Source organism: Theropithecus gelada, chromosome 1 (assembly GCF_003255815.1).
Source record: "Theropithecus gelada isolate Dixy chromosome 1, Tgel_1.0, whole genome shotgun sequence".
NCBI classification, from domain to species: domain Eukaryota; kingdom Metazoa; phylum Chordata; class Mammalia; order Primates; family Cercopithecidae; genus Theropithecus; species Theropithecus gelada.
In genome coordinates, this window is record NC_037668.1 from 54,727,693 (window position 1) to 54,748,524 (window position 20,832).

At 44.0% G+C, this 20,832-nt stretch overlaps 1 protein-coding gene across 3 annotated transcripts in view; it reads left to right on the forward strand.

Annotated features, from left to right (window-relative positions):
- WDTC1 (WD and tetratricopeptide repeats 1) overlaps positions 1-20,832 on the forward strand; it is a 79,068-nt gene that overhangs the window by 43,689 nt on the left and 14,547 nt on the right. For all 3 annotated transcript variants that reach the window (XM_025396450.1, XM_025396465.1, XM_025396457.1), the window contains 5 exons: positions 10,524-10,570; positions 11,588-11,699; positions 16,287-16,474; positions 19,094-19,276; positions 20,607-20,701. In XM_025396450.1, coding sequence (XP_025252235.1) covers positions 10,524-10,570; positions 11,588-11,699; positions 16,287-16,474; positions 19,094-19,276; positions 20,607-20,701 — 625 coding nt within the window. The remainder of the gene's footprint in view (positions 1-10,523; positions 10,571-11,587; positions 11,700-16,286; positions 16,475-19,093; positions 19,277-20,606; positions 20,702-20,832) is intronic.

A 20,832-nucleotide genomic window follows, 5' to 3' on the forward strand; every position in this document is an offset into this window, starting at 1 on the left:
TAGTTTCTGGCTTGGTGGATTTATTCTCTTGCCTTATTAGTTTTCTTCCTATTATCCTTAAACAATTGCAAACATTATGTATCTGTCTTACCTTTACAATCTGTCCTGCTTGCTTTTTCCATTTTGTTTCTTGTATAATTTTATAAGTCTTATATAAGTCGTATGAAACTAGATTGATTTCCTTTTTGAATAACTTTGGTAGATGAGAGCAGTTCCATAGGCATAGTGTAACCTTATTCTAACAAACACTTGTCGGAGCTTTTTAAGATAATACCATTTTAGAGAAGTAAACTAGATACCAAGTTCATTAAACAGTCATGTTTAAAGAAAAAGATGCCAGCCTGGCCAACATGGTGAAACCTCATCTCTACTAAAAATACAAAAAAGTAGCCAGGCATGGTGGCAGGCACCTGTAATCTCAGCTACTCGGGAGGCTGAGACAGGAGAATTGCTTGAACCCAGGAGGCGGAGGTTGCAGTGAGCTGAGATTGCACCACTGCACTCTAACCTGGACGACAGAGTGAGACTCTGTCTCAAAAAAAATAAAAATATAAATAAATAAAGAAAAAGATGGAGCGGGGATCTGACTTTGTGAGAGATTTCCTTTCGTGAGGACTGTCCTTTAAATCACAGATCAGCAATTTATGGCCAGTGGGCCAAATCCAGAATGTTGGCTGTTTACTTGTTTGTTATTTTATATAATTGAGTGGTTTTGACTATTCACAAACTATATTCACAAAGTTTTGCAACCATCCCTGCTCTCTAATTCCAGAACGTTTTCATCACCCCAAAAAGGAACCTCTTACCCATCTTAGCAGTCACTCCCTTCTCCCATACTGACCCTACCCAGAAACCACTAATCTATTTTCTGTTGCAATGGATTTTCCTATTCTGAACATTTCACTTAAATGGAATTATAAAGTTTGTGGCTTTTTAGCGTAATGTTTTTAAGATTCATCTATGTTATAGCATGAATCTGTACTTTTCTTTTTTGTGGCCAAATAGCATTCTGTCATTTGGATATACCACATTCTGTCTATTCATTCATCAGTTGGTGGAACATGGGGTTATTTCTATTTTTTGGCTATTATGAATAATGCTTCTATGAACATTTGTGTACAAGTTTGTGTGGACATGTTTTCTTCACTTTTCTTGGTATATACCCAAGGGTGGAATTGCTGGGTCAGATGGTAACTCAGTGTTTAACTTTTTTGAGGAACTGCCAAACTGTTTTCCAAAGTAGTACCACCATTTTACATTCCCAACAGAAATGTATGAGGGTTCCAATTTGTCTGCATCCTTGCCAACACTTCTCATTATCAATATTTTTTATTATAGGCCAGGCACGGTGGCTCACGCCTATAATCCCAGCACTTAGGGAGGCCAAAGCAGGCAGATCACGAGGTCAGGAGATCGAGACCATCCTGGCTAACACAGTGAAACCCTATGTCTACTAAAAATATAAAACTTAACTAGGCATGGTGGCACACACCTGTAATCCCAGCTACTCGGGAGGCTGAGGCAGGAGAATTGCTTGGACCCAGGAGGTGGAGGTTGCAGTGAGCCGAGATTGCGCCACTGTATTCCAGCCTGGGTGGCAGAGCAAGACTTCGTCTCAAAAAGAAAAAAAAGAAAATTTTTTTTATTATAGCCCTCCTGGTGGGTGTGAAGTGGTATCTCATTGTGGTTTTGATTTTCATTTCCCTAGTGACTAATGATGTTGAGCATGTTTTCATGTGCTTGTTGTCATATTTGTGTCATATTTTCTTTGGAGAAATGTCTATTCAGATCCTTTACTCGTTTTTTAATTGGGTTGCCCTTTTTTGTTGTTGAGTTAGATATATGTGGTTTGAAATTTTGTTTCTTTTCCTTTGTGTGTTGTCTTTTCATTTTTTAATGATGACTTTGCATAAAAGTTTTAATTTTAATGAAATTCAATTTATGTTTTATCTTTTTTTTGTAATTGATATGGGATCTCTCTCTGTAACCCTCACTGGAGTGCATTGGCACAGTGATGGCTTACTGCAGCCTCAATCTCCCAGGCTCAAGAAATCCTCCCATCTCAGCCTCTTGAGTAGCTGGGACTGCAGGCACACACCACCATGCCCAACTAAACTTTTTTTCTTTCGTTACTGGTGCTTTTGGTATTATGTCTTAAAAAACATTGCCTAATCCAAGGTCGTGAATATATACACCTATGTTTTCTTCTAAGAGTTTTATAGTTTTAGATTTTATATGTAGGTCTTTGATTCATTTGAATTAATTTTTATGTATGGTGTGAGGTAGGGATCCAACTTCATTCTTTTACATGTGGACATCCACTTGTCCTGTCACCATGAACTGAAAAGACTATTCTTTCCTTCTACTGAATTGCTTAACACTCTTTTTGTTTTGTTTTGTTTTGTTTTGTTTTGTTTTTTAAGAGACAGAGTCTGGCTATGTTGCACAGGCTGGTCTCAAACTCTTAGTCTCAAGTGATCCTCCTGCCTTAGTCTCCCAAATAACTGGGATTATAGGTGCAAGCCCCAGTGCCCAACCTGTCTTGACACTCTTATCAGAAATCAATTGACTATAAATTTAAGGATGTATTTATGAACTCTCAACTCTAGTCCATTGATCTAAATGTCTGTTCTTATGCCAGTACCACACTGTTTTGATTGCTGTAGCATTGTAGTAAGTTATGAAATTGGGAAGTATGAGTCTTTCAACTTTGTTCATCTTTTTCAAGATTGTTTTGTCTATTCTGGGTCCCCGGTATTTCCATATAAGCTTTATTTTATTTTAATTTAAAAAAATTTTTTTGAGGCAGAGTCTCACTCTCCCAGGCTGGAGTGTAGTGGCATGATCTCGGCTCACTGCAGCCTCCGCTTCCTTCCTCAACCTCCCATGTAGCTGAGATTACAGGCATGTGCCACGACACCCAGCCGATTTTTTATATGTTTTAGTAGAGACGGGGTTTCACCATGTTGGCCTCAAACTCCTGACCTCAAATGATCAGCCCACCTCAGCCTCCCAAAGTGCTGGGATTATAGGCATGAGCCACCACACCCAGCCCATATGAGCTTTAAATTCAAATTTATTGCCACCTGCTTTTATAAATAAAGTTTTATTGGAACACAGCATACTCACTTATGTATTGCTTATGTTTGCTCTAGTGATTCAGTGGTAGAATTGAGTAGTAGTGATAGAGACCATATGGCCTGCAAGACCTAAAATATTTACTGTCTGAGCCTTTACAGAAAAGATTGCTAACCTCTGCTTTAGATGATGGAGTAAATTCATGCTTTGAAGTACCAGAGGGCAGAACTAAGAACTATTCATTAATTCAGTCATATTTTCAAGCAAATATTGAATGCCTGCTATATGACAAAAATGTTCTAGACACTAGGAAAAGAATATAGCAGTGAATAAGACCAACACAATTCCTGGCCCCACGAAGCTTCTTGCCATGACCTGTAAAACACCCTTAGGATTTGGCCTCTGCTCACCTCCCTGAGCCCATCTTGCTCATCTTACTCTGTCCCCTTCATCACTATGCTCTAACCACATTGGCTTTCCTTCTGTTTCTTCGGCATTATCAGGCCTGTTCTTATTTTTATACTCGTTCTTCCATATGCCTGAAATGCTTTTCCTTCAGATCTTTGTGTAACTTGCTACTTCTCAGCATTCAGATTTCACCTCAAATGTTAATTCCTCAAAGTGGCTTTCCCTGACCACTGTGTCTAAAGTATATCCAGGCCAGGTGCGGTGATTCATGCCTGTAATCCCAGTACTTTGGGAGGCCAAGGCGGGTGAATCACCTGAGGTCAGAAGTTCAAGACCAGCCTGGCCAACATGGTGAAACCCCGTCTCTACTAAAAATACAAAAATTAGCCATGTGCGGTGATGCGTGCCTGTAAGCCCAGCTACTCAAGAGACTGAGGCAGAGAATTACTTGAACCTGGGAGGCGGACGTTGCAGTGAGCTGAGATTGCGCCCTGCACTCCAGCCTGGGTGACAGAGTGATATTTTGTCTCAAAAAATAAAAATAAATAACGTATATTCATCACACTTATCACTATCTGAATTCATCTTACTGATTTATATGTTTGTTTATTTTCTCTCTTATCCTACTAGAGTTCTCTTATTTACCACAACAACCTTTGCATGTGTAAGAATGCCTAGTATATAATAGGTGCTTGAATAATTATTAAAAGATTGAATTAAGGCCGGACACGGTGACTCATGCCTATAATCCCAGCACTTTGGGAGGCTGAGGCAGGCAGATCACTTGAGCCCAGGAGTTTGAAACCAGCCAGCCTGGTCAACATGGCGAAACCCCATCTCTACAAAAAATACAAAAATTAGCCAGGTGTGGTGGCACGCATCTCTAGTCCCAGCTACTCAGGAGGCTGAGATGGGAGGATCACTGGAGCCCGACCAGAAATATAATTGCTCCTTTTCATGACTTTTAGGAGGATTTTTCTTTCTCCAATATAGTTCACACTGGGCTGTGCTTACGTTTTTTGTTTCTTGGGATTTTTTTTGTTTTTGTTTTTATGAGACAGAGCCTTGCTCTCTTGCCCAGGCTGGAGTGCAGTGACATGATCATGGCTCACTGTAGCCTCCACCTCCCGGGTTCAAGAGATCCTCCCACCTTAGCCTCCCCAGTAGCTGGGACTACAAGCGCACGCCACCACACCTGGCTAATTTCTTAAATTTTTGTAGAGATAGCATCTGACTATGTTGCCCAGACTAGTCTCAAACTCCTGGGCTCAAGCAGTCCTCCTGCCTAGTCTCCCAAAGTGCTGAGATTACTGGTGTGAGCCACCATGCCCAGCCTGTGCTGTAAGTCTTGAACTCTCTTGGTACAATGGAAAAGACATATTTGGATTTTAGTTCTGATTCTGCCACTCAGCTATCAAAGTAGCCACTCAAAGTGCTTTACAAATACTGTTCGTTTCCCACAACAACCCCATGAGGCTATCTACAGTTATTATCTCTTTTACTGATGTAGAGCCTGAGACACAGAGAGGTTAAAGAACTTGCTCAAGGAAATACAGCTTGTACACATAAAATGGTATTTGTTGTATTTTATGGACAACTTAATGGATTTTCAAGGGTAATTATGTGAAGTACTTAGGACAGGGCCTGATACATAGTAAGCTAAGTTTAGCTATTCTTATAATTATTACTACTCCATATAAGTAGTTCTTAGGCCCACTAAAATTTGAGAAAACATTGAGCTAGATTAAAGAAGGAACAAAAGGAAAGATTTTATGGAAATGTCTGGATATGCAAATCATTCTGACTTCAAGACAACATATCGTTAAGTGAATAGTGAGTGAGGAATTTTTTAAAGTTTTATTTGCTGTCAGAACTTACTCCATTCTGTTAAAATATTGCACCTACATAACCTTAATACATGGTAATAAATATGTGTATTGTGAAGCTTAAATAAATTGACAAAAGTGAAAGCTTAGCATCTACCCTGGAATTTAGTAAGTGTTCTGTTAATTTTGCTGGATTTTAATCTAAATCTTGCTTGTTCAGACTCATTCATGCTGTTTTTTAAGAAGTTAGAGAGAAGCACTTGGCTGTCTGCTTCCTGTCTTTCCTAGTTGGCATTTTTTGTGGAGGCTTCATTAAATATCTGTAACTTTCACGCTCTTTGACATTGACCCTTTAGGTTGAGCCTCATTACACAAGGGTTTAGGCCTGAAGTCAGCAGGTACGTTAAATGGGTATATGATGAATCTCACTGGGTTACAGTTAAGAGAGGGTCCTTATATGTAGCTACACAAACTGGTTCACAGGCTTTGCCTGAAAGTCAGAAAATGTTCTCAAAGATCCTTTAAGCCTGTTCCTAAAGCCTGACATTCCTATTTTCTTCTGGGTTTGTTTGGTATCTCCTTTTTCTTATATATATATATATATATATATATATATATATATATATATTTTTTTTTTTTTTTTTTTTTTTTGAGACAGAGTCTCTCTCTCTCACACAGGCTGGAGTGCAGGGGCACAATCTTGGCTCAGTGCCACTTCTGCCTCCCAGATTCAAGCAATTCTCCTGTCTCAGCGTCCTGAGTTGTTGCGTCCATAGGCATGAGCCTCCATACCTGGCTAATTTTTTTTTTTTTTTTTGAGACAGAGTCTCACTCTGTCGCCCAGGCTAGACTGCAGTGGTGCTACCTCGGCTCACTGCAACCTCCACCTCCCAGGTTCAACCTTTTTTCCCTGCCTCAGCCTCCCGAGTAGCTGGGATTATAGGTGTGCACCACCATGCCTGGCTAATTTTTGTATTTTTAGTAGAGATAGGATTTCACCATATTGGCCAGGCTGGTGTGTAACTCCTGACCTCAGGTGATCTGCCCACATTGGCCTCCCAAAGTGCTAAGATTACAGGCATGAGCCACCGTGCCCGGCCTGTATTTTTAGTAGAGACGGGGTTTTATCATGTTGCCCAGGCAGGTCTTGAACTCTTGACCTCAGGTGATCCACCTGCCTCGGCCTCCCAAAGTGCTGGGATTACAGGCATGAGTCACCATACCCAGCTGCCTGTTTTTTCGTTTTGTTTTGTTTTGTTTTTTTGAGATGGAGTCCCACTCTATTGCCCAGGCTAGAGTGCAATGGTGCAATCTCAGCTCACTGCAACCTCTGCCTCCTGGGTTCAAGCCATTCTCCTGCCTCAGCCTCCCAAGTAGCTGGGACTACAGGCATGCGCCACCACACCTGGCTAATTTTTGTATTTTTAGTAGAGATAGGGTTTCACCATGTTGGCCAGGCTGGTTTTGAACTTGTGACCTCAAATGATTTGCCCATGTCAGCCTCCCAAAGTGCTGGGATTACAGGTGTGAGCTACTGCGCTTGGCCTCTTTTTTCTATTATGGTAGAACTTTGTCTCTTGTTGCTATAAACATGGACCTGTGTTATCCTACTGTTTACTCCCTTTTCTCTCATTACCTTATAAATAATGAGTATTGAATAAATGAGTTGCCTGTTTATTGCCTATATGACTTACTATTTTTCTCTGTGGACGCCACTTTTTTATTGATTGCTATCTACTAAATTGTATTTATTAATAACGTTTCCCATTTTAAAACACTTTTCCACAGCATGACTACTCATCAGAACTTCCTGAGCAGCATGATTTATAATACAGATTTTAAATATTTCCGTCAAATGCCAAAAATTATGGCATTGGGCCTAGTCTGGGCTGCCTAGTCACTGTAAATGTTCTTTTCTCATTGGATTTTTAAAATACATTGACTCACCAAAATCAGAACTGACCTAAATGTACAACACTAAGGGAGAAGTGAATAAATATGGCTTAATCTTTGGATGAATATTCTATAGCCATTTGGTTTTGGGTTTTGGGTTTTGTTTATTTGTTTGAGACAGAGTTTAGCTCTTGTTGCCCAGGCTCAAGTACAACAGCGTGATCTCAGTTCACCGCAATCACTGCAACCTCCGCCTCCCTGGTTCAAACAATTCTTCTGCCTTAGCCTCCTGAGTAGCTGGGATTACAGGTGCATGCCACCACGCCCAGCTAATTTTTGTATTTTTAGTAGAGACGGGGTTTCACCACATTGGCCAGGCTGGTCTGGAACTCCTGACCTCAGGTGATCCACCCACCTCGTCCTCCCAAAGTGCTGGGATTACAGGTGTGAGCCACCACACCCAGCCTCTATAAGCTATTTGAAGTGATGCTTGTGAGGAGATCATAGTAACATGGGGGAAAGCTAATGTTTACAGGTTTGGAGAAGATGGGGAGAAAGCAAAATCTCACCAATTCCCTGAGGACAGAATATGTGTTTGTCTGATTCAGTCGTGTCTCCCTGAGCCCAGTGCAATGCTTTGAGACAGCTTTAAGTAAAATAAAAGTAGTGTGACATCATGATTAAAAGTCAAGCTTTATTGAACCCAGGAGGAGGAGGTTGCAGTGAGCCGTGATCATGCCACTGCACTCTAGTCTTGGCAATGGAACCAGACCCTGTCTCAAAAAAAAAAAAAAAAGCCCTGGAAATCTTTACCATTTACAACAACATGGATGAACTCCGAGGACATTATGTTAGATGAAGTAAGCCAGGCACAGAAAGACAGATACTGTATGGTCTCACTTGAAATCTTAAAATGTTGGTCTCATAGAAGTAGAAAGTGGCATCATGGTTACCAGGGACTAGAGTGGTTGGTTGGAGGCTGTAGTGCAGTGGCAAAATCACTGCAACCTGAAACTGGGCTCAAACGATCCTTCCACCTCAGCCTCCTAAGTGGGATTACAGGTGCATGCCACCACATCCAGCTAATTTTTTTTTTTTTTTTTTGAGAGGGTGTCTCACTCTCTTGCCCAGGCTGGAGTACAGTGGTGCAATGTCAGCTCACTGCAACCTCCGCCTCCCGGGTTCAAGCAATTCTCCTGCCTCAGCCTCCCAAGTAGCTGGGATTACAGGGGTGCACCACCACTCCCAGCTAATTTTTTGTATTTTTAGTAGAGATGGGGTTTTGCCATGTTGGTCAGGCTGGTCTCGAACTCCTGACCTCAGGTGATCTACCCACCTCAGCCTCACCAAGTGCTGTAATTACAGGCATGAGGCTTTTGGAGGCTATAGAGTAGAATCTATTTCCTTGCTATTCTGAGCTTTGGAGGCTGCTGTATTTCTTGGCTCCCTGCCTCCTTCCTCCATCTTCAGAGCTAGCAACAGCAGGTCCAGTTTCTTTCATACCTCCATCTCTCCAGTTCTCTGCAACCAGGAAAGGTACTGTACTCCAATTTTAGGGATTCATATGATTAGATTGGGTCCACCTGGATAATCTAGGCTAATCTTCCCATCTCAGGGTCCTTAACCTTAATCACATCTGCAAAGTCCCTTTTGCCACCTAAAATAACATATTCATAGGTTTCAGAGGATTAGGATATGAACATCTGTAGGAGGCCATATTTTGCCACAAGTGCTCAGTTAGACACTGTGCCTTGCTTTTTGTAAGCCCTCAATAAGTGGTGGTCATTCAGGGTCCTTGGTGTTCCGGGAGATTCCAAACTGAAGCTGAGACATCACCTCTTGCCCCACTCCACCCTACCCCCACCCCTGGTACAAGTAATTTACAGCTTGTTGGAAAAATGAGAGCACTAAGGGCAGAGATGATTCTGACCCAGAGACACCAGAGTCATGCGTGAGGTTTGATCCACATGCCATGGGAAGGTAAAAGACCTTAGATCAGCAAGTGATCTGGCAGGCTTGAACAAAGCAGTAATGTATAGAAGTAGAGAGCCTGGGAAGAATGAGTTTTACCTCAGATGAGATTCTTTACAGGACAAGGAGTAAAGAGGGAAGAAGGCCAGGCACAGTGGCGAACACCTGTAGTTCCAGCTACTTGGGAGGCTGAGGTGGGGGCAGTGGCTTGAGGCCAGGCATTCAAGACCAGCTTGGGCAACATAGTGAGATCCTGTCTCTTTAAAAAAAAAAAAAAAAAAAAAAAGCCGGGTGCGGTGGCTCACGCCTGTAATCCCAGCACTTTGGGGGGCCAAGGCGGGCGGATCATAAGGTCAGGAGATCAAGACCATCCTGGCTGACACAGTGAAACCCTTTCTCTACTAAAAATATAAAAAATTAGCTGGGTGTGGTGGCGGGCACCTGTAGTCTCAACCACTCGGGAGGCTGAGGCAGGAGAATGGTGTGAACCCAGGAGGCGGAGGTTGTAGTGAGCCGAGATCGCACCACTGCACTCCAGCCTGATTCTGTCTCAAAAAAAAAAAAAAAAAAAATGCTGGGTGAATAAAAGATTAGCCTTCTAGTTAATTGGCTGTCCTTGGATTGAATGTTTCCTGGCAAATTTTCTGTGGCTGAGAGGATGTCCCTTGAAGGTACTATTTCAGACATATCTCTTTTTCTGTTTTTGTTTTGTTTTGTTTGAGACACGGTCTGGTTCTGTTGCCCCGACTGGAGTGCAGCAGTGCGATCTCAGCTCACTCCAACCTCCACCTCCCTGGCTCAAGTCATCCTCCCACCTCAGCCTCCCGAGTAGCTTGGACTACAGGCACATGCCACCACACCCAACTAATTTTTGTATTTTTTGTAGAGACAGGGTTTCGCCATGTTGCCCAGGTTGATCCCAACTCCTGAGTTCAGGCAATCTGCCCCAAGCAGATTGGGTGGCCTCACAAAGCACCAGGATTACAGGTGTGAGCCTCTGTGCCTGGCTGACGTACTCCTAATGGTAAAAGCAAAAATATGTTTGGATCTCACTTTTACTTCTTTGTACTGTCTAAACTTCAGTTTACTTTTCTGCAAAACGGAATCAATGAAATCTGTCCTTTATGACTCAGAAGTACCTAGTATCAAGTGAGATCATGAATATGAAACTTTATATATTGTAAGACGCTAGTCAGTTTTAAGTCCACTCTGGCTACTCACATGCACTTGGGAAATATTGAAAATGGAAAGACTGGTTTACCTGTTCAGTTCCACTTCTTGGTGTTGAGTTCCCCAAGAGAACCCCTAACCAACTCTCTTCCTGTCCCTTTTCATTTGCTCCCGCAGGGTCACTCAGGATGTGTCAACTGTCTGGAGTGGAATGAGAAAGGAGAGTAAGTATGAGCTAGAGCACCTGAAGGGTGCTGGGGAAGGAAGTGAGGAGGGTGGAACAAGGGAGCTCCTGAGTGGATCCAAGGAAAAGAGTGGACCCAAATGAAGAGAGACTGCTGCTCTCTGCTGTTCTTCAGTTTAGCCCATAATTTTCAACACAATTAAACAATCTCAGATAGATGGAAAGTTGGATGACCATCCAAACCCTGTTTTGTTTTGTTTTGTTTTAGAGACAGAGTCTCGCTCTGTCACCCAGGCTGGAGTCCAGTGGCGTGATCTTGGCTCACTGCAACCTCCGCCTTTCAGGCTCAAGCGATTCTCCTTAATCAACCTCCCAAGTAACTGGGACTACAGGCACGTGCCACCATTCTTGGCTAATTTTTTGTATTTTTAGTAGAGACAAGGTTTTGCCATGTTGCCCAGGCTGGTCTCAAACTCCTGAGCTCAGGCAATCCACCCGCCTCAGCCTCCCAAAGTGCTAGGATTACAGGCATGAACCACCGCACCCAGCCCAAAACCCTGTCTTTTTAATAAGCCAATGTGTTTAAGAATAATGGAAATTGGCCCGGCACGGTGGCTCACACCTGTAAACCCAGCACTGTGGGAGGCCAAGATGGGCGGATCTTGAGGTCAGGAGATCGAGACCATCCTGGCTAACACTGTGAAACCTCGTCTCTACTAAAAATACAAAAAATTAGCCGGGCGCGGTGGTGGGCTCCTGTAGTCCCAGCTACACGGGAGACTGAGGCAGGAGAATGGCATGAACCTGGGGGGCGGAACTTGCAGTGAGTGGAGATCGCACCACTGCACTTCAGCCTGGGCGACAGAGTGAGACTCCATCTCAAAAAAAAAAGAATAATGGAAATTTCTCAGGACAAAGAAGAGAAGCAGCTGTTTACAAGGCATCCTTAAATTCTGTGACATTTACTGTTCTTCAAGTTCTGTAGCCTAGAAAATGGGATGGGGAAAGGGAGCCTAGAAATTAGAGGAGAGGTTACAATCCCTCACTCTGCTTTCAGCTTGCTGGCCTCTGGTTCCGACGACCAGCACACGATTGTGTGGGACCCGCTGCACCACAAGAAGCTGCTGTCCATGCACACGGGACACACTGCAAATATCTTCTCTGTCAAGGTGAGCAGGACAAGCCACAGAGCAAGCACAAGAGTGACTGGGCTGGGCTGTAGCCACGCCATGTTGGTATGTGTATGTCCCATATACCGCCTAGGGTCACAGACAACCTTAAGTATCTGTTGGTGATTCCTAAAACCTCATTTCTCTTCCGTGTTCTTCTTCCTCTTTTAGAGCTAAGAGGCCAATTCTAGATGAATTTATCTTTATGTGAATGGTAGTGGTGGGGGAATAGTTCTGAACATGAACTTAGAGAGCAGGCATACCTGGGTTTGACTCCCTTATCTGCTTCTTGGGCATTGTGTGAACCGGGAAAATCACCTGACCTGTCTGAGCCTGTTTGCTCATCTGTGAAAAAGGAAGCAGCGAAGGAAAATCTCCCAGATTTGTAAACAAATGAATTTTTTAAAAAGGAAATACCAGTCTACAGGGTTGATGTGACAGTTCAATGAGATAATTGATAAAAATAAAGTCTGTGCCCAGTGCTTTTATCTGTTCTACCTCTTCATAGGAAATGAATATTTTGATTTGTTGGAGGAGGACAGTTGAGCTAAGGAGAGGTGAGAAGGGGACTTACAAGAGTCTTCAAACCTTTGAAGCTCTTTTGAAGCCCTGGAAATGACATGAGACGGGTTTTTTTGTTGCGGAAAACAGACCTAGGACTAGTGACTATAAGTCTACAGAATTAAATGTGGGCCTGAGGAAAGGAAGAACTGTCTAATGCTTAGAGCTCTTTGAAAAATGTAGAATGGGCCCCTGGAGGAGATGAGTAAATGTCCTATCCCTGCACTTGTCCACTTGCCAGGTGCTTTATCTCCAAGGTTTAAAGTTGGAGGAAATGGCCTGCAAGGAAGGGCCTTTCCAGCTCTGAGATTCTAAAATGGATAGATGTGAGAATGAAGTTCTCCTTCAGAAAGTCTCACTATTCTTTTTTTTTTTTTTTTTTTTTGAGACGGAGTCTCGCTCTGTCGCCCAGGCTGGAGTGCAGTGGCCGGATCTCGGCTCACTGCAAGCTCCGCCTCCCGGGTTCACGCCATTCTCCTGCCTTAGCCTCCCGAGTAGCTGGGACTACAGGCGCCCGCCACCTCGCCCGGCTAGTTTTTTGTATTTTTTAGTAGAGATGGGGTTTCACCGTGTTAGCCAGGATGGTCTCGATCTCCTGACCTCGTGATCCACCTGTCTCGGCCTCCCAAAGTGCTGGGATTACAGGCTTGAGCCACCGCGCCCGGCCAAGTCTCACTATTCTAAGAAATATTTTCCTAATTAATATCAAGAGGAATTACAAGATACCTGAATAAGACAATAGCTCCTAACCTACTTGTTTTCCTAAACCTTTTTTTTTTTTTTCTCAAGCTGTGATTCTCACCTTTAGAGACAGAACAGTGATAATTTACTTCTTACATGACTAACGGAAACTGCTTTCTGCCCCTGCAAAGAGTTTAGGTCCAATTTTAGTCTGTACAGTCAGGCCTGGGGAAGGGGACCTAAGCCATTAGTTTAGCATCAGAGGATAAGACATTAAGTTCTAATACCAGAATTTCCAATGGTCTTGATACTCCCTAACGGTAAGACCTTGGGAAAGGCACTTACACGCAGACTCTCAGCCTCCTCTTCCATTAAAAACAAACAAACAAACAAAAAAAACCAAAGAGGATTCTTCTTTCTTTAGGTAGTGGAAACACTGCAAATTTGTATGTATTTAACTCATGCGCTCCCCCTGGTGGTAACTATGGTATGCGATGCGTGTGGCAGTAGCCACAAGATCATGACAAGAGCGCCCCAGTTTATTTCTTATGTGCATTGAGTGTATGCCTTCTCTAGACAGGATTAAAGACTGCTGGTTGTCCCTAAAAAATGATTAAATCATGTCTATTTCATCTAGACCTTGTTCTTTTTTTTTCTTTTCTTTTCTTTTTTTTTTTTTTGAGGCTGAGTCTCACTCTGAATGTCGCCCAGGCTGGAGTGCAATGGCACAATCTTGCCTCACTGCAACCTCCAACTCCGGGTTCAAGCGATTCTTGTGCCTCAGCCTCCTGAGTAGCTGGGATTACAGGTGTGCCCCACCACGCCTGGCAAATTTTTGTATTTTTAGTAGAGACAGGGTTTCACCAGGCCGATTTCGAACTCCTGATCTCAGGTTATCCACCTGCCTCAGCCTCCCAAAGTGTTGGGATTACAGGCATGAGCCACAGTGCCCAGCTAGACCTTGTTCTAATGAGCCCTTAGAGAAGCCTATGTGGAAAGAGTGAATTGTTGCTCTTTGTGAACATTTAAAGTCAAGTGGGACATCAGCTGTTTCAGTGTAGGACATTGCCCCTCCCCCAATACTACCACTCAGCCTTGTGGGTAGGGAGCAACTTTTCAATTAAAAAAAAAGATATTTCAATTTTTTGAACTTACACGAGAATTCAACACCACTCCCAAATATTTTTCATTCTCAAAGTTATGTGATAGAACTACATACTTTCTGGTTGTTGTTGTTTTTTGTTTTGTTTTGTTTTGTTTGTTTTTTTGTTTTTTTGGAGACAGAGTCTTGCTCTGTCGCCCAGGCTGGAGTGCAGTGGCAGGATCTCATCTCACTGCAACCTCCGACTCCCGGGTTCAAGTGATTCTCCTGCCTCAGCCTCCTGAGTAGCTGGGACTACAGGCATACGCCACCACACCCGGCTAATTATTTTGTATTTTTAGTAGAGACAGGGTTTCTCCATGTTGGTAAGGCTGGTCTCGAATTCCCGACCTCAGGTGATCCAACCTGCCTCAGCCTCCCAGAGTGCTGGGATTACAGGTGTGAGCCACAGTGCCCAGCCGAGAACTGCATACTTTCTTTTTTCATTATTTGAAGCTATGGTTACAGCTGTTTTTTTCTTATCAGATGTCATCTGGAGCATTTTGTTCTTGCCTTTATCAGGATGGTGGTTTGTGTGGTTTTTTTTTTTTTTTTTTTGAGACAGAGTCTTGTTTGCTCTGTCACCCATGCTGGAGTGAGTGATGCCATGTCAGCTCACTGCAACCTCCACCTCCCGGGTTCAAGCAATTCTCCTGCTTCAACATTCCAAGCAGCTGGGATTACAGGTGCACACCACCACACCCAGCTAATTTTTTTTGTAGTAGAGACAGGGTTTCACCATGTTGGCCAGGGTGGTCTCAAACTCCTGACCTCAGGTGATCTGCCCACCTCGGCCTCCCAAAGTGTTGGGATTACAGGTGTGAGCCACTGCACCCGGCCTATTTTTTTTTTTTTTTTTTTTTTTTGAGACGGAGTCTTGCTCTGTTACCCAGGCTGGAGTGCAGTGGCCGGATCTCAGCTCACTGCAAGCTCCGCCTCCCAGGTTCACGCCATTCTCCGGCCTCAGCCTCCCGAGTAGCTGGGACTACAGGCGCCCGCCACCTCGCCCGGCTGGTTTTTTTTGTATTTCTTAATAGAGACGGGGTTTCACCATGTTAGCCAGGATAGTCTCGATCTCCTGACCTCGTGATCCGCCCGTCTCGGCCTCCCAAAGTGCTGGGATTACAGGCTTGAGCCACCGCGCCCGGCCTTTTTTTTTTTTTTTAAATAAATACTGCACAGAGATGTATCCTCTAGATGCTCAGCCCTTCCTTATGGTCCAGCATTTGAGCTCTTTCCAATATTTGCTATTCCAAAAAGCATCCAAGCATTTCTGACCAGGTGCCTTTTTTCTTTTTGGATTATTTCTTAGAAGTGGAAGTTTTGAGTCAAAAGATGGAAATTGTTTTTAATCTTTGTTACTATTGCCAGATTGTTTTTCAGAAACAGTCAAACTAATTTAAAACACTCATTCCCAGCCAGGCATGCTGGCTTATGTGTGCAATCCCAGCACTTTGGGAGGCCAAGGCAGGTGGATCACCTGAGGTCAGGACTTCAAGACCAGCCTGGCCAACATGGTGAAACCCTGTCTCTACTAAAAATACAAAAATTTGCTGGATGTAGTGGTGCATGCCTGTAATCCCAGCTACTCAGGAGGCTGAGACAGGAGAATCGCTTGAACCCGGGAGGTGGAAGTTGCAGTGAGCCGAGATTGCACCACTGCACTCCAGCCTGGGCAACAGAGCGAGACTCTGTCTTAAAAAGCAAAAACCAACAACAACAACAAAACACCCTTAAAACACTGAAAGTCTTTTTCACTTCAGGACTAATTTATTACTCAATCTCTAGGTTACTAAGTAGTCATCATGAAGCAGGTAGGGCATATGGGAGTCAGACACACTTCGGCTTGAACACAATCCTGCTGCATATTAGTGCTGAACCTCAAGGGTTTTGTTTTGTTTTGTTTTGTTTTTGTGTGTGTGTGTGTGTTTTTTTTTGAGACAGTCTCCCTCTGTCGCCCAGGCTGGAGTGCAGTGGCACAATCTCGGCTCACTGCAGCCTCTGCCTCCTGGGTTCAAGAGATTTTCCTGCCTCAGCCTGTTGGGCAGCTGGGATTACAGGAATGAACCACCACGCCCAGCCTGAATGGGCTCATTCTCTTATCTGACATGGAGAGAGAAAAGGGTGCAGACATCCAGGCTAGCCTCCTTCTGTAGCCATTTCTACTCTCACCACCCACCCCTTCCTCCATTTCTCCTGAATAGTTCCTGCCTCACGCTGGGGATCGCATCTTAATCACGGGGGCAGCCGACTCTAAGGTGCATGTGCACGACCTGACGGTAAAGGAGACCATCCACATGTTCGGAGATCATACAAACCGGGTGAAGCGCATCGCCACAGCGCCCATGTGGCCCAACACGTTCTGGAGTGCTGCTGAGGATGGGCTTATCCGGTAAGAGTCTTGGGCATCTAGTGGGGCCTGTTGCTCCCCCATCCCATCATCCTATAGTGTTTCCTTCTACAGGCCTAGCTCTTTCCCTCTAGCAGAGGTCCAACCTCCTTTGTCTGCCCAGGGCAGTTGTCTGTGTACTAACTCCATTGGGAACATTTGCTTACTCTGCTTTCACCTTCCTCCTCCTTTGCCCTCACTTGTACTACCTCTAGGCCCACAAGCCTTTTCTCACCACCTCAGGTGTCCACGGTCTCTTCTGCCTCTGGGCATTCACATTACGCTTTACTTTGAGATTCTCTGTCCCCAGCTCTTCCCATATCCGACTCTTTCTTATCCTAAGGAGATCAGCTTGAGTTACCTCTTCAGAAGCACCTTCTCTGACCATCCTGTCTAAAGTAGACAGACATTATTGCTTGTTTTAACACACTAATTATATCCTCTATAACTCTAATTGCCACCTGTAGTTACTTTATTTTTATTAATTAATTTATTTTTTGAGACAGGGTCTCACTCCATTCTATTGCCGAGGTTGGAGTGCAGTGGCGTGATCATGGCTCACTGCAGCCTTGTCTTCCTGGGCTCAGGTGATTCTCCCACCTCCACCTCCTGAATATCTGGGACTACAGACACGTTCCACCATGCTTGGCTAATTTTTTTTTTTTTTTTGTAGAGATGGGGTTTCTCTGTGTTGCCCAGGCTGGTCTGGAACTCCTGGACTCAAGTGATCCTCCCACCTCAGCCTCCTACAGTGCTAGGATTACTGGTGTGAGCCACCACACCTGGCCTTATTTTAATTTTTACTTATTGGTTTACTTTTTTGTCTGTATCCTCACTAAATAGAAAAGTAAACTCTCTTAGAGCAACTCCATGTCTGTCTTGTTCTTGGTTGTGTCCCTAGAGCCCAGCACAGTGCCTGGCACACAGAGCTGCTTCATACATTTCTCTTGAACAGTTGGTCAGTGGCCATATACCTGGGAGGGGGCAAGCCAGCTGGAAATGGTAAAATGGACTGACCCCTTTTCCAGTGCCCTACATTGTTACACATTTGCCTCTACTTCCCTTCATTCTAAAATGGTGTTGTTGCCCTTCTTTAACTCCTTTCTTCAGATATGACCTTAGAACTTCTTCCTTACCTCCCCAGCCTGCTTTAATCTGTCTCCCTTGAGTTCCTGTAGGACTTTGTGCCCTCTTTCCTTTTACAAATGAGGAATATCTAACTCATATATAAATTATAACATAGTCAAGAACAAGGCAATAAAGTCTGACAGACCTGGGGTCAAATCCTAGCTCTCTCACTCAGTATTTGACTGGGATAAGTCACTGCATCCCTGAACCTCAGAAGACAGAATGCACTTGGTCAGTGGCAGGTCCAGCTCTGTGTAGCACTTGTTGACCTTGGCTGACCAGATTTTGCCAGGGCCAGCTGGTAGAAGCTGAGCGTCTAGCACATTGGGTAGGATCCTAAGTGTTTAGGCATAGGCACAGTCAGAGAAGGTGTCCTAGCAGAAGGTGAACATAAGCTGGGCCTTCCAGAACAGACAGGATTTGGATGGGCAAGGAAAAGCAGAGTGTATTCCCCAGCTTGAGCAGAGTTTGCAAAGGCAGAAATAAACATGGCATGTGCAGGATAAAGAATTCTGTAGTTATAATTGACCCACATTTAGAAAACTGAGGAATAAGGTTGGAGAGAGATGTGAAATTGAGTCTTGAAAACCAGACTGAGGAGTTTGGTGAAAGTAAACTTGTGCTAAAAGTATTGAGGAATCTCTGCAATTTTTTGAGCAGGAGAGTGATGTAAAATAATATTTTAGGAAGAGCAACCTGGTGAAGATGGCTTAGAAAGACAAGGTGAACAGCAAAGAGGTGGTAACAGATGTCCAGGCAAGAGGGGTGAGCATATGGGTGATGTCCCCACTACCCACCACTCTGAGGATACCTGTGTATTGGCAGCAGAAAGTTTCCCCATCTGGAGCAGTGGGAGTTTGCTGCTGTTTGGTAGCCTTTTTGGCATTACCTTTACTGCATAGATGAGACTTTTAGGCTTGCCTTGGCCCATGGTATATCTAGATAGCTCTTAGATGATCTGCAGATTCTCTTTTCTGTCACCTCCATACCTTGTTTCATGAAAGAAACTAGATTAGGTAGGAGTGGAGCAGAGTGTTTAAGATGCCATCTTAGAAAGCTTCCCCAGCTCTGCACTTACTAGCAGTATCATCTCAGTCAGGTTATTCAACATCTTTGAACCTCAGTATTCTAATGGTACCTAGGGATGACGTTAGGATTTAATTAAGGGGCAATACTGGACATAAAGCACATTTTCACTAAGTATTGGTAATCAGTAGTAGTATAATAGTAGCAATAATACTGACATCTGTAGAATATGTACAGTAGTGTCCACCTTAGGAGTTTTAGTGGAATAAAATAGAATGTGTGAGAAGCCTACTACAGGTACCTGGCACACGGTGGGCACTCAAGAAATGGGAATTGTTTTTGACATTCTTATTTAGAAACAGGTCCAAAGTCCCTCCCAATCCTCTGCATAACAAGAACTTGTCTTTTCCCCTGCCTTCCACACAAGGACCCCAAGCCCCAATTCCCTAACTCTGTCCTCTCTCACAGCCAGTATGACCTTCGAGAGAACAGCAAACACTCGGAGGTGCTGATTGACCTGACAGAGTACTGTGGCCAGCTGGTGGAGGCCAAGTGCCTCACCGTCAACCCCCAGGACAACAACTGCCTGGCAGTTGGGGCCAGCGGGCCCTTCGTGAGGCTCTATGACATCCGCATGATCCATAACCACAGGTATGAATAGTTCAGCCTCCTGTCTCCTATGGGTAAGTCCCTGGAGAACCTGCTGCCCCTTTCCCTCACTGCCATTGCCATGCCCTCTTCTTCTATCACAGCTCACTGCAGCCTCGACCTCCCAGGCTCAAGCGATCCTCCCACCTCAGCCTCTCTAGTAGCTGAGACTACAGTCACAACGCCACCCCACTTGGCTAATTTTTTAATTTTTTTATAGAGGCGGGGTCTTTCCATGTTGCCCAGGCTGGTCTCAAACTCGTGAGCTAAGGCAATCTTCCTACCTCAACCTCCCAAAGTGCTGGGACTACAAGTATGAGCCACTGTGCCTGACGCTTTCTTTTATTTATTTATTTATTATTTTTTATTTTTTTGAGACACAGTCTTGCTCTGTTACCCATGTTGGAGCGCAGTGGCATAATCTCAGCTCACTGCAACCTCTGCCTCCTGGGTTCAAACTGTTGTCCTGCTTCAGCCTCCTGAGTAGCTGGGATTACAGGCACCTGCCACCATACCCGGATAATTTTTGTATTATTAGTAGAGACAGGGTTTCACCATGTTGGCCAGGCTAGTCTTCAACTCCTGACCTGAGGTGATCTGCCCGCCTCAGCCTCCCAAAGTGTTGGGATTACAGACGTCACCCACCACACCCAGCCTGGCCCCTTCTTCTTTATGAAATGGACTTTGTTCAATTTTGTGATTTTTTAAAAACTTAATCCTTGCTTATGTTGGAAAATATGAAAAGTATAAATTACCCATAATCTCTTATATAATTTCTTATATAAATTCCTTATAATTTCCTTATATTTATTTATTCTTATAATTTCTTATACAAATCTCTTATAGTGTCTTTCTGAAAGAAATCACTGTATATAATATTTCCTGCTTGTTCTTATAATACTCAGAACCCCCACAGCACTCCCAGACCTGAGTTGCCTCTCGAGCCTGTTGCCCAGGCTTTCCATGATTCTTGGGATGGATACAGGAATGTCTGGCCTGCTTATTTTCATTCATGGGCTTGGTGACCACTGCTTCCCCTCACGCACTGCATGGCTTGGAGCGGTTCTTGAACCTTAGCTTGCTTGTTTGTAAAATGGGAAAGATAAGGTGGTCATGAAGACCCAGACAGCTTATAAGACCTACTTGGTAAAGCACTGTAACGTATGTGTCTGTAATTGTCTAGTTGGTGGGCCTTTGGGGTTGCTTAGGTAAGGAAGAAAAATACCTCATGTATCTCTCAGATACAAATGTAAGTTTTCTTTTAGTGAGTGTGGTCTGGTCTAGCCAGGGGCAGTGCTGTGACTTTAACCTATATGATTTTCCTTCCTACCAGAAAGAGCATGAAGCAGAGCCCTTCAGCGGGTGTGCACACCTTCTGTGACCGGCAGAAACCGCTTCCGGATGGTGCAGCACAATATTACGTAGCAGGTAGTGCTCAGCACAGCTCTGGCCCCAAATAGTTGGCTAGATGCTGACTCTTTTGGGGACAGTCCAGGGAGACAGCATGGCATGGTGGTCAAGAAGAAGAGTTTTAGAGTCAGACAGACCTGAGTTTTAAT